General features: G+C 41.1%; 1 protein-coding gene across 1 annotated transcript; it reads right to left on the reverse strand.

The window, feature by feature from the left end:
• Positions 1-201: 201 nt before the first annotated feature.
• On the reverse strand, positions 202-9,216 carry si:ch211-284o19.8 (protein lifeguard 1). Its single transcript, XM_062992872.1, has 7 exons — positions 9,159-9,216; positions 7,510-7,823; positions 5,855-5,937; positions 5,125-5,325; positions 2,241-2,369; positions 1,028-1,171; positions 202-800 (listed from the first exon to the last, which is right to left on the reverse strand). The coding sequence occupies exons 2-7, from the start codon at positions 7,820-7,822 to the stop codon at positions 648-650; spliced, it is 1,023 nt and encodes a 340-aa protein (XP_062848942.1). The 5' UTR covers position 7,823; positions 9,159-9,216; the 3' UTR covers positions 202-647.
• Positions 9,217-12,080: the final 2,864 nt, after the last annotated feature.

Consider the following 12,080-nt stretch of genomic DNA (forward strand, 5'->3'; position numbering starts at 1 on the left):
TTACCTCTGCGCCATCTGAGCGGCCTTGTTCTTTCTTTTCTACGATCTTAAGAAACATAAACGGTCCTAAACTCAACACCTGAGGGACGCCCAGTTTTAATTTGCATAACAAGCTGCTGCAAAACACCAAATTAGGCTAAGTAAACGACTTAATGCATTTAATTCAGCAGCAGCGATGAAGGAATTAAAAAAGCTCGATGATTTATGTTTTTTATCCCAAATTTTAATTTCTTTTGCATCTTTATTTAAATTTTAAAACATTTATTACAATAAATAAAGCAAATGACGGAAAATGAGACGATTTACAGGAGAAGCTTTGATCACGGTTCGCTTTACAATAAATGTAATAGAAAGAAATCGTTTCTGCTTATCGCTTGGTGGCGCTAAAGCTGCTTTTCAAAAGGCTTCCGGCGGCTTGAGCTACGTCACCGAATTCTAATAACATTAGCGAAAAGCTTAGCGATACAGTACTTAGCATTACACCGTACAGTCCATCAGACTTATATTTGACATGATTCACATTGGCGTTAGAGAAAACAAAAACAGGCCTAATATCGAGCCTTGTGGGACACCCAGTTGTATAAGTTCAGTCAGTTATGTGTACGTTTGGACAGAAGTTCCACGCTGCTGCTGCTCTGCGTCAGAATTTAGCTGTTTGAGCTCCCGCCCAGTAGCATGAGGATGTAGAGGAAGATCATGATGATGTCCAGGTAGATGATTAAAGAGGCGAAGACGTACTCCTCAGGATTCAGGGCGTATTTCTCTCGACCCATCACCAACTGACAATCCACCGCCAAGAACTGTGGACAACATCAGGATATTAGCTATAAATCGTACACAAACCCAAACAGAACAGAGTGAACACACTGTCTCTAATGGAAATTAAATTTAAAAAAAGGTCCTAATCCTGAACCTTGTGGGATGCCTTTTTTAATTTCTGGGCTGTCACGTAACCAGCAGGGGTCGCCGAAACGAGTATATCCCCTCTCGGCCAATAGAATGGCTTTTCTGTACACTGATGACCTACCACAGCGTAGAGCAGAGCTCCCAGAGAGCCGTAGATGATCTGCAGGATGCTGGAGTAATAAAAGATGCTGAAGAAGCCGAACATGATCAGGTCCATGGCCAGGACCAGCAGAATCCCGTTACACAGGGTGAAATCCACACGGGTCTGGATCAAACAACCACAAAACTACATCAGACACGACGGCTTCTGGAATTCAACCTACTATAGATATATTGTGTCGTGCGTTTACATACTGTGTAATGTTTGTGTTAACATAGCGTATATATACACCGATCAGCCATAACATTAAAACCACCTCCTTGTTTCTACACTCACTGTCCATGTTATCAGCTCCACTTACCATATAGAAGCACTTTGTAGTTCTACAATTACTGACTGTAGTACATCTGTTTCTCTACATGCTTTGTTAGCCCCTTTCATGCTGTTCTTCAATGGTCAGGACCACCACAGAGCAGGTATTATTTAGGTGGTGGATGATTCTCAGCACTGCAGTGACACTGACATGGTGGTGGTGTGTTAGTGTGTGTTGTGCTGGTATGAGTGGATCAGACACAGCAGCGCTGCTGGAGTTTTTAAACACCTCACTGTCACTGCTGGACTGAGAATCGTCCACCAACCAAAAATATCCAGCCGACAGCGCCCCGTGGGCAGCATCCTGTGACCACTGATGAAGGTCTAGAAGATGACCGACTCAAACAGCAGCAATAGATGAGCGATCGTCTCTGACTTTACATCTACAAGGTGGACCGACTAGGTAGGAGTGTCTAATAGAGTGGACGGTGAGTGGACACGGTATTTAAAACCTCCAGCAGCACTGCTGTGTCTGATCCACTCATATCAGCACAACACACACTAACACACCACCACCATGTCAGTGTCACTGCAGTGCTGAGAATCATCCACCACCTAAATAATACCTGCTCTGTGGGGGTCCTGACCATTGAAGAACAGCATGAAAGGGGGGTAACAAAGCATGTAGAGAAACAGATGGACTACAGTCAGTAATTGTAGAATTACAAAGTGCTTCTATATGGTAAGTGGAGCTGATAACATGGACAGTGAGTGTAGAAACAAGGAGGTGGTTTTAATGTTATGGCTGATCAGTGTATATTGTATAGTGTGTGTATATTGTATAGTGTGTGTATTGTGTAGTGTGTGTATTGTATAGTGTGTGTGTATTGTGTATTACGTGTGTGTGTACTGTAGACGAGACCTGAGCAGAGAAGATGATGATGGTGAAGGAGATGATGAGTGTGGATCCCATAGCGATGATCACAGCCGTGGTGTTGTGGAACGACGCAACAGTTCCAACCATGTATGATAAACTCAGCGTTACCACCGACTGTAAACACACACACACACACACGGGATGATTACAGACGGTTCTGTGTGTAGCTGCTGCTCCTGCTGCTTTCTGCTCGTCCTGCTCTGAGCTTCCTGAGGTTGTGAGATCTTGTTGTGTGCTGCTCCTGTACAGGAACCATTTGTAGTTCCATGATGGGAGCAGTCGTACTGACATGTGCTACCTAAATCATTTTTTGAAAATAAATATTTGTTATAATAAATATTTGATGGTTTTTAGGTGTGAACATGATGTGTGAACATGTGAAGTGATTTTCTCTCTGATCTGGGTCACATCGGTGTCGTGTAGCTACAGGAAGTTGAAAGTGGTGAAAAACGTTGAGAACAAGAAACATCGTGACCACAAAGCAGAAGCTCGGAGAGTTCACACCGAAATCTACCAACGTACACCCAGGTCATTCAAGTTCCTGTAGATGTAGCTGGTGCATTCTGGTCTACATGGGAAGAACAATGTTCATGAACGCTTGTGCACTCAGCAGGTCTTTCAAAAATGTAAAAATCCCCATCCAGAAGATGATCCACCAGTGATCCAGCAGCTTCTAATTAATAATATGACCTTCACTTTGGGCTTTTGTGTTTATGTGAGACTGTTTGTACAGAATAAAATAGCTTTATACATACAGTGTATCACAAAAGTGAGTACACCCCTCACATTTCTGCAGATATTTAAGTATATCTTTTCATGGGACAACACTGACAAAATGACACTTTGACACAATGAAAAGTAGTCTGTGTGCAGCTTATATAACAGTGTAAATTTATTCTTCCCTCAAAATAACTCAATATACAGCCATTAATGTCTAAACCACCGGCAACAAAAGTGAGTACACCCCTTAGTGAAAGTTCCTGAAGTGTCAATATTTTGTGTGGCCACCATTATTTCCCAGAACTGCCTTAACTCTCCTGGGCATGGAGTTTACCAGAGCTTTAGAGGTTGCCACTGGAATGCTTTTCCACTCCTCCATGACGACATCACGGAGCTGGCGGATATTCGAGACTTTGCGCTCCTCCACCTTCCGCTTGAGGATGCCCCAAAGATGTTCTATTGGGTTTAGGTCTGGAGACATGCTTGGCCAGTCCATCACCTTTACCCTCAGCCTCTTCAATAAAGCAGTGGTCGTCTTAGAGGTGTGTTTGGGGTCATTATCATGCTGGAACACTGCCCTGCGACCCAGTTTCCGGAGGGAGGGGATCATGCTCTGCTTCAGTATTTCACAGTACATATTGGAGTTCATGTGTCCCTCAATGAAATGTAACTCCCCAACACCTGGTGCACTCATGCAGCCCCAGACCATGGCATTCCCACCACCATGCTTGACTGTAGGCATGACACACTTATCTTTGTACTCCTCACCTGATTGCCGCCACACATGCTTGAGACCATCTGAACCGAACAAATTAATCTTGGTCTCATCAGACCATAGGACATGGTTCCAGTAATCCATGTCCTTTGTTGACATGTCTTCAGCAAACTGTTTGTGGGCTTTCTTGTGTAGAGACTTCAGAAGAGGCTTCCTTCTGGGGTGACAGCCATGCAGACCAATTTGATGTAGTGTGCGGCGTATGGTCTGAGCACTGACAGGCTGACCCCCCACCTTTTCAATCTCTGCAGCAATGCTGACAGCACTCCTGCGCCTATCTTTCAAAGACAGCAGTTGGATGTGACGCTGAGCACGTGCACTCAGCTTCTTTGGACGACCGACGCGAGGTCTGTTCTGAGTGGACCCTGCTCTTTTAAAACGCTGGATGATCTTGACCACTGTGCTGCAGCTCAGTTTCAGGGTGTTGGCCATCTTCATGTAGCCTTGGCCATCTTCATGTAGCGCGACAATTCGTCTTTTAAGATCCTCAGAGAGTTCTTTGCCATGAAGTGCCATGTTGGAACTTTCAGTGACCAGTATGAGAGAGTGTGAGAGCTGTACTACTAAATTGAACACACCTGCTCCCTATGCACACCTGAGACCTAGTAACACTAACAAATCACATGACATTTTGGAGGGAAAATGACAAGCAGTGCTCAATTTGGACATTTAGGGGTGTAGTCTCTTAGGGGTGTACTCACTTTTGTTGCCGGTGGTTTAGACATTAATGGCTGTATATTGAGTTATTTTGAGGGAAGAATAAATTTACACTGTTATATAAGCTGCACACAGACTACTTTTCATTGTGTCAAAGTGTCATTTTGTCAGTGTTGTCCCATGAAAAGATATACTTAAATATCTGCAGAAATGTGAGGGGTGTACTCACTTTTGTGATACACTGTACATGTACAGATGTTCATTATAACAAACCGAGAGGATTAAGGGCCTTGCTCAAGGGCCCAACAGTGGCAGCAACCTTTCGATTGATAGCCCAAAGCTCCACCCACTCGGCTCCCACTGTCCCCAGATGATCTCGATCTGAATGCATGCTGGGCATGGTGGGATCTGTACAGAGCTCCAGAGACTTCCCAACTGTGATGCTTGTGTCTCCGTCTAATGTGAAGTCAAACTAACCCTATTTATATAGGCACCGCTGGCATGTTTTACTATAAGAGCACTAGAGGATTATTATTTATGTAGTTAGAATTTAAGCTCCTTCACCCTCCGTTGACCCAGACACTGTGGGACGAGAGCTAAGTAGGACACAGACGTCAGTGTGGAGGTGCAGAAAGTACCAAGTGGTTGGAAACAAAAATAAGGTGTGAAAAAGCTGTTTAGAAGAAACCACACACACACACACACACACACACTTACCAGGGAGATCATGTTCCACGGGTGTTTGCGGCAGAGGGTGGAGGAGAATGACAAAGCCAGGGCCACCACCATGAAGATGATGTAGGAACTGAGGTAGATCCAGATGTTCGACTGCACGGCCTTCTTCACCGTCTCCGAAAAAGTGAAAATACTGACCACGGAGAAGGTGACCAGCAGCTGCATGGTGACCACGCTGAACACCTACACAGACAGACATACGGGTGGGGGTCAGCCGTGGAACCAATCAAAAACCTGAAATGGTTTAACTAAATCTAACCAGAAATTTAAAAAAAATAAGAGCACAACTAAAGATTAAAAAAATTAAACCATAAAATACATCAAAACTACACGTCAACTCTGAAATTAACTTAACTAAAAAATAGCTAAAATATCGTCCCTGAAAACAACAAACAAAATTAAAGACAAATAATAAATCCGAAAGGAATTAAGCTAAAAATAAATAATTACATTAACTGAAATAATAAAACATGCTGTAATACAAACTAAAGAAACATATATAAATATTACTCCCAAAAGTAACAGGAATAAATACAAAGAACAATAAACCAAAAAATACAGCAGAACAAAAAACTAGCAAAGTCTTTAAATAAAATCAGACATTTACTGCAGATTCTAGTTGTTTAGAATAAAAATCTGTGCATTTAATTATAAAATCGAATTTAAACATAAAATAACATAAATATTGTGATATAAAGTGATTAGTACTCACCTTTCTGATAAAAGCTCTTCGTACAGTTTTATCCTCGAATGCCGATTCAACATACAGAGGAGGACTCTCCGGACTCTCAATTACTGCAATTAAAACAGTAAAAATCACATTTTACATTATTATTATTATTATAATTATCATTATTATGATTATTATTACTACTATTATTATTACTATTATTATTATGATTATTATTATTAATTATTATTATTATTATTATTACTATTATTATTTTTTATTAATATTATTAATATTATTATTATTATTATTATTAAACTGAGATTTGAGTGTTCAAAAATGTGGATTAAAGTTCCCAAATTCCTGTAACGCAATAACAAAAACATGTAAAAATAAAACTTATAAACTTTAAATGAGTGTTTTTAACATGGGTGGATAAATAAATAAAACATTTATTTAAGTTTATTCAAGTCAGATCTGAGCAATATTCACACTGAGGATGAGCTAGCTAATGAGCTAGGCTAACGGATTAGCTAGTTAGCACACAGCTATGAAGGCTTTTATATCTTTTTAAATCTCTTCTTAAAACGTTTTTGTTTACTCAACACTTTCATTCTCGTGTTTCTATTTGATTGTTGTTCTTGACTGTAACTACTATGTGAAGCGTCCTTGGGTATTATGAAAGGCGCTATATAAGTTGAATGTATTATTATTATTATTATATAATATAAACACACAGCCGCAGTAAAAATGAAAGAAATGAAACAAACTGTGATGAATATTAATATTTCTCTTAGTTATTATAATAAATGACTTGGAAAAGAATCTGAACAACGACAGAATGATATTGTAATTACACTGTGTTGGCATCAACCGCTAACACACACTGCATGAGCCAAACTACAGAAGTCAAAAGTTTACATACGATTAAAATGAAATGCATTATATTGCAGTCGGGATTTTAATGAGATGATGATTTTAATAAACTGTGATCTAACATTATAAAATAGTACTTATTAAACTGTGGTTTGTATAATAATTAATAATTAGACTTTTTAATATGCTGGGTCAGAAATATACATCCAGCAAATGAGAGAGGTGTTTAATGCTTAACTTCTCTGTGCCCACATAAATAGGAGTAGTTCGACCTCACCCATAGATAGATAGATAGATAGATAGATAGATAGATAGATAGATAGATAGATAGATAGATAGATAGATAGATAGATAGACCCATAAGCATTACAATACAGAAAGTCTACAGATCCCAAAAGAGAAGCCATTTCTAGTCAACTTCAGACTGTGTTTAACCAACTGTCTGTAAATACAAAGTACATGGAAGAGCGGTCTCCACCAAGGTTGTAAAGAAAGCCCAGCCTGCCACCTGATCATGAAGTTGCTCATGAATTAGAAGCTGTTGCAACATTGGCAACACTGTCCACTGTGTGTGGGAATTTGTACACATTCTGTCAGAAGAGTGTTTGTATGGCTGGGCGCTGATTGATCAGATGGTGTTCCGTTTCATCCCAGAGCTGTTAAGTGGGGCTGAGGTCATGCAGGAACATAAAATGCCCTTCCCTAAACTGTTGCTACAAAGTTGAAAGCATGTCATTTCCTTCATATAACTGATTTCTTACACCTGTGGCTGTAACACGTTAATTTAATAATCAGGAAAGCGTCCCAGTATGAGTTCATACCTTGTTCCACTGGTTTGCCATCCTCAAAGCCGTCCTGTGCAGGAGGAAACGCCTCCCCACCCTGTACTGGGGGGTAAGGGGGGTAAACAGGAGGTGCATAAGTGTTGGGAGGGGGCATGTAGGGAGGGAGTGCCTGCACCGCGTCAGGTCCGCTGGGGTAGGGTGGGGGATACGTGGCGACGGGTCCGGCTGGGTGAGGCGGCGGGTACATGGGGATGGATCCGGCGGGGTAAGGGGGCGGGTCATACACCGACGCACTGGGTACTTCCTGCACCTGCTCAAGATTCGGGGGCTGAGTCTTCACGTCCGTCATCCTGAAAAGTGAAGAGGTTACACCACTGATCCACATTCAAACATTGTCAGAAGTATGTGGACGCTTGACCATGACCCTGTTGCATATCTTAATCCAAAACCATGTGCATTAATAAGCATCCCACAACATTTTGGAGTGTGTCTGTGGGAAGTTGTGTCCGCTCGATTAAAAGAGCATTTGTGAGGTCAAGGACGGTTCTGTTACATCATGAATGCATTTACATCCTGATACTCACACCTACATTTACTAATCACAGAAAATCAATCACGTCTACATTTACTAATCACAGAAAATCAATCACGTCTACATTTACTAATCACATTCAGAAAATCAATCACGTCTACATTTACTAATCACAGAAGATCAATCACGTCTACATTTACTAATCACAGAAAATCAATCACGTCTACATTTACTAATCACAGAAAATCAATCACATCTAGATTTACTAATCACATTCAGAAAATCAATCACGTCTACATTTACTAATCACAGAAAATCAATCACACCTACATTTACTAATCACATTCAGAAAATCAATCGTCTACATTTACTAATCACAGAAAATCAATCACACCTACATTTACTAATCACAGAAAATCAATAACGTCTACATTTACTATCTATCACATTCAGAAAATCAATCACATCTACATTTACTAATCACAGAAAATCAATCACATCTACATTTACTAATCACATTCAGAAAATCAATCACGTCTACATTTACTAATCACAGAAAATCAATCACGTCTACATTTACTAATCACAGAAAATCAATCACATCTAGATTTACTAATCACATTTAGAAAATCAATCAAGTCTACATTTACTAATCACAGAAAATTTATCACAGCTAGATTTACTAATCACATTCAGAAAATCAATCAAGTCTACATTTACTAATCACAGAAAATCAATCAAGTCTACATTTACTAATCACAGAAGATCAATCATGTCTACATTTACTAATCACAGAAAATCAATCACGTCTACATTTAATAATCACAGAAAATCAATCACGTCTACATTTACTAATCACAGAAAATCAATAACGTCTACATTTACTAATCACAGAAAATCAATCACGTCTACATTTACTAATCACAGAAAATCAATCACATCTACATCATTCAGAAAAACAATAAATAAATGTTGTAAATTACCTCTAACGTTCCTAAATAATAATTCTTGTCATTTTTTGACACATTTAATAATAAAATTGATTGTTTTATTATTTTTAACGTATCAGAAAAAAATAAATAAATCAAAATTCAGGTTCATGTTTATTAAAAATAAAAATAAAAAAATGTAATAATTTATTAAATGTTGTTACCTGCTGTTTTGTGTTTTGTGCTCCTGGTTTAGATCCGATAATTTTGTGAACACACCACACACTCGTACACACACTGAGAGATGAAACTGTGTTCTGACTTTTTACCAGACTACACACACACACACACACACACACACACACACACACACACACACACACACACTTCCCCTGATAAAACCCACTGTGTGGTAAACTCTCGGATTTTACACGTTTACACACCGATCGATAGGGAAACACAGCGAGGCCTCGTCCGTCCGTCCGTCCGTCCTTCACTTCCTGTAAACTCTGAAAACCTTTATTTTTCTGTAATTTAATTACACACGATATTACCAAAAGTATGTGGACACCTTTCCTAATCACAGGTAGAAGAAAACACAAAGCCTGCTCCATCACGACTGGTGTGAGCTTTGATTTCTATCTAACTGAACACCTCTGGGATGAATCGGAATGTCATCTGTGTACCTCATCAGTGTATGACCTCACAAAAGCTCTTTGGACTGAGCAGGCATGTGGGCACAAAGTCCCAGAGACATACTCCAAACTCTTGTGGAAGGCCCACAGAAGGATAAGTGCACAGTACGGTGTCCACATACTTTTTTTTTTTTTTTTGCCAAACTGCAAGTACTGCGACTGGAGGTGTGGATCGAACCCAGGTCTTTGGGACCCACGGTGAGGTGCGGCACCCACACCGCCAGCTGCCTCCTGACTCAGTGTCACTGATCTTAATACTTTCTAATGAAGCTGGAAATGAAGCATCAGATACAGTTTCAGTACTGAATGAAGCTCACTCGACTGTGGACAGCGGAGACGTTCCATTATTCTGGATCCTGGATTCTGTTTGACCATCATTCCATGTACTTTGAAATAAGTGCAGAGCAACTAGCACTTTTTATACGGGCACAGAGACGTCAACAGCTGCACACCAGCTCATTCAGTCTGTACAGACCGCGTCCAAAAGTATGTGGACACGCTTGAGTTTAGGCGTCTGAATCAGATCCATTTATTTTCTGTAATAAACCCTTCGCTTTTAACTTTGCCCCAACAGTTTGGGGAAGGCCCTCACGAGGGCGTGTAAACGACCGGACCTGGATGTTAGACGAGTTCTGGTTCTGGTTTCGTGTTTGAATAAGTAAGTGAATCCTGCGGAGATGGACGCCGCATCCCAGCCGCCCTCGGCAAACTTGGAATGTCCACGATTGTGACACGGACGATGTTGAAACCCGTAACCTCGCGGCTTCCTCTTCACCTCCCAACTGCAGAAGTTCCACAACTGATCTGTACACACACACACACACACCCACACACACACACACACTGTCTGAAAGTATCTGGACGCCGACCGTGACCCTGTCATAGATCCCGTTCCAAACCGTGTGCGTTTATACCGAACCACTTCCTCTTTCACTTGTAGCTTGATATCATCCACGTTTCTGGGAAGCTTTTCTACTTTGGAGACTTCGCAGTGTGTCTGTGGGGATTTGTGCCCATTCAGTCAGTCGAGTCAGTGAGGTCAGGCACTGTCAGATTGAGTGTGAACCAGGGCTCTGTGTAGTCAAACCAGGTCTTTGTAGAGCTGCTTTGTACTCAGGGGACTTCCCATTTTTAATACACCTGATAGCAAGCAATGTGGCAAAACAACTCATTAAAATGGGTGTCCACATACTTTTGGCCATATAGTGTATCGCTCACCATGTCCGTTACCTCAGTGGTTAGAAATACAAAACCAGTTCTAAAACATTTTGGGACAGGGGCGTGTTTAACAGGTGTAAGAGCAGAACAGTTCGGGATCCGGATTTGTGTTTTGTGCTTCTGTTTTTAACAGGACTGCAGGCAGGCCAGTCTAGCACTTTTATTCTCTAACAAGAAGAACGTGCAGAAGGTGGCTTGGCACGGTCTTGCTGAAACAGGCAGGGACGTCCCTGAAATGGGCGCCGTCACAGATGTGCGAGTTCCTCTTGCCACTTGCACTACCACACCCGCATAGCATGATGGGCGCTGGATTTGATAGTGTATTGGTAACGTTAGGGAAGGTCCTTTTCCTGTTAGCTGTCCAGAACACTGCGTCCATTATTTATTATTATATAGAAATGATGTGAATTCGTCACTGGACCCCCTCAGACCACATGAATATAGATGAATCTGAGCTCTGAGGAGTCGGCGGCGTCAAGTGCAGTGATGAACCGTGTTTACTGAGCAGGGTTTTCCGAACGTCTCTGGATTATCTGTTAATAATATTCTGCACTGTAGAGGGTGAACTACCTACATGAACCTACATGTTTCATTTACACCCCAAAAAGGGTTTTCTGTTCATCCCACGATCAAATCAGTTTTATATTTGCCCCCTTCAAATCACTAATGAGCATAAAGCACGTAAACAACAACCTAATAAATAAATTAAAAAGGTAAAAGATTAAATCTGTGCTGTTTTTAATAAACAACAACAAACCACCGCGCACCCGTTTATCTCTGATGATTCTGAGCTCTGAGGAGTCGGCGGCGTTCCTGGATGTTGTTGATCTCGAGTCTGAATGTGTGTTTGTAGGTGCAGTGATGACCCGTGTTTGCTGACCAGGGTTTTCTGAAGCGCTCCAGAGTCCAGGTAGTTCACCATTTACAGTGCATAACATTATTAAAAGATAATCCAGAGACGTCTGTGTGTGTACAAGGAAAGATCAGTAACCTTTGGGTCAAAGCGCTCCAGAGTCCACGTGGTTCTGTTCTATTCAGAATTATCTCTGAGGGGTCCTCAGAGATAATTCTGAATAGAACAGAACCACGTGGACTCTGGAGCGCTTCGGAAAACCCTGGTCAGTAAACATGGGTCACCACTGCACCTACAAACACACGTTCAGACTCGAGATCAACAACATCCAGGAACGTTACGTTACCAATACACTATAAAATCCAGCGTCCGTCATGCTA

Source organism: Trichomycterus rosablanca, chromosome 4 (assembly GCF_030014385.1).
Source record: "Trichomycterus rosablanca isolate fTriRos1 chromosome 4, fTriRos1.hap1, whole genome shotgun sequence".
Lineage (NCBI taxonomy): Eukaryota > Metazoa > Chordata > Actinopteri > Siluriformes > Trichomycteridae > Trichomycterus > Trichomycterus rosablanca.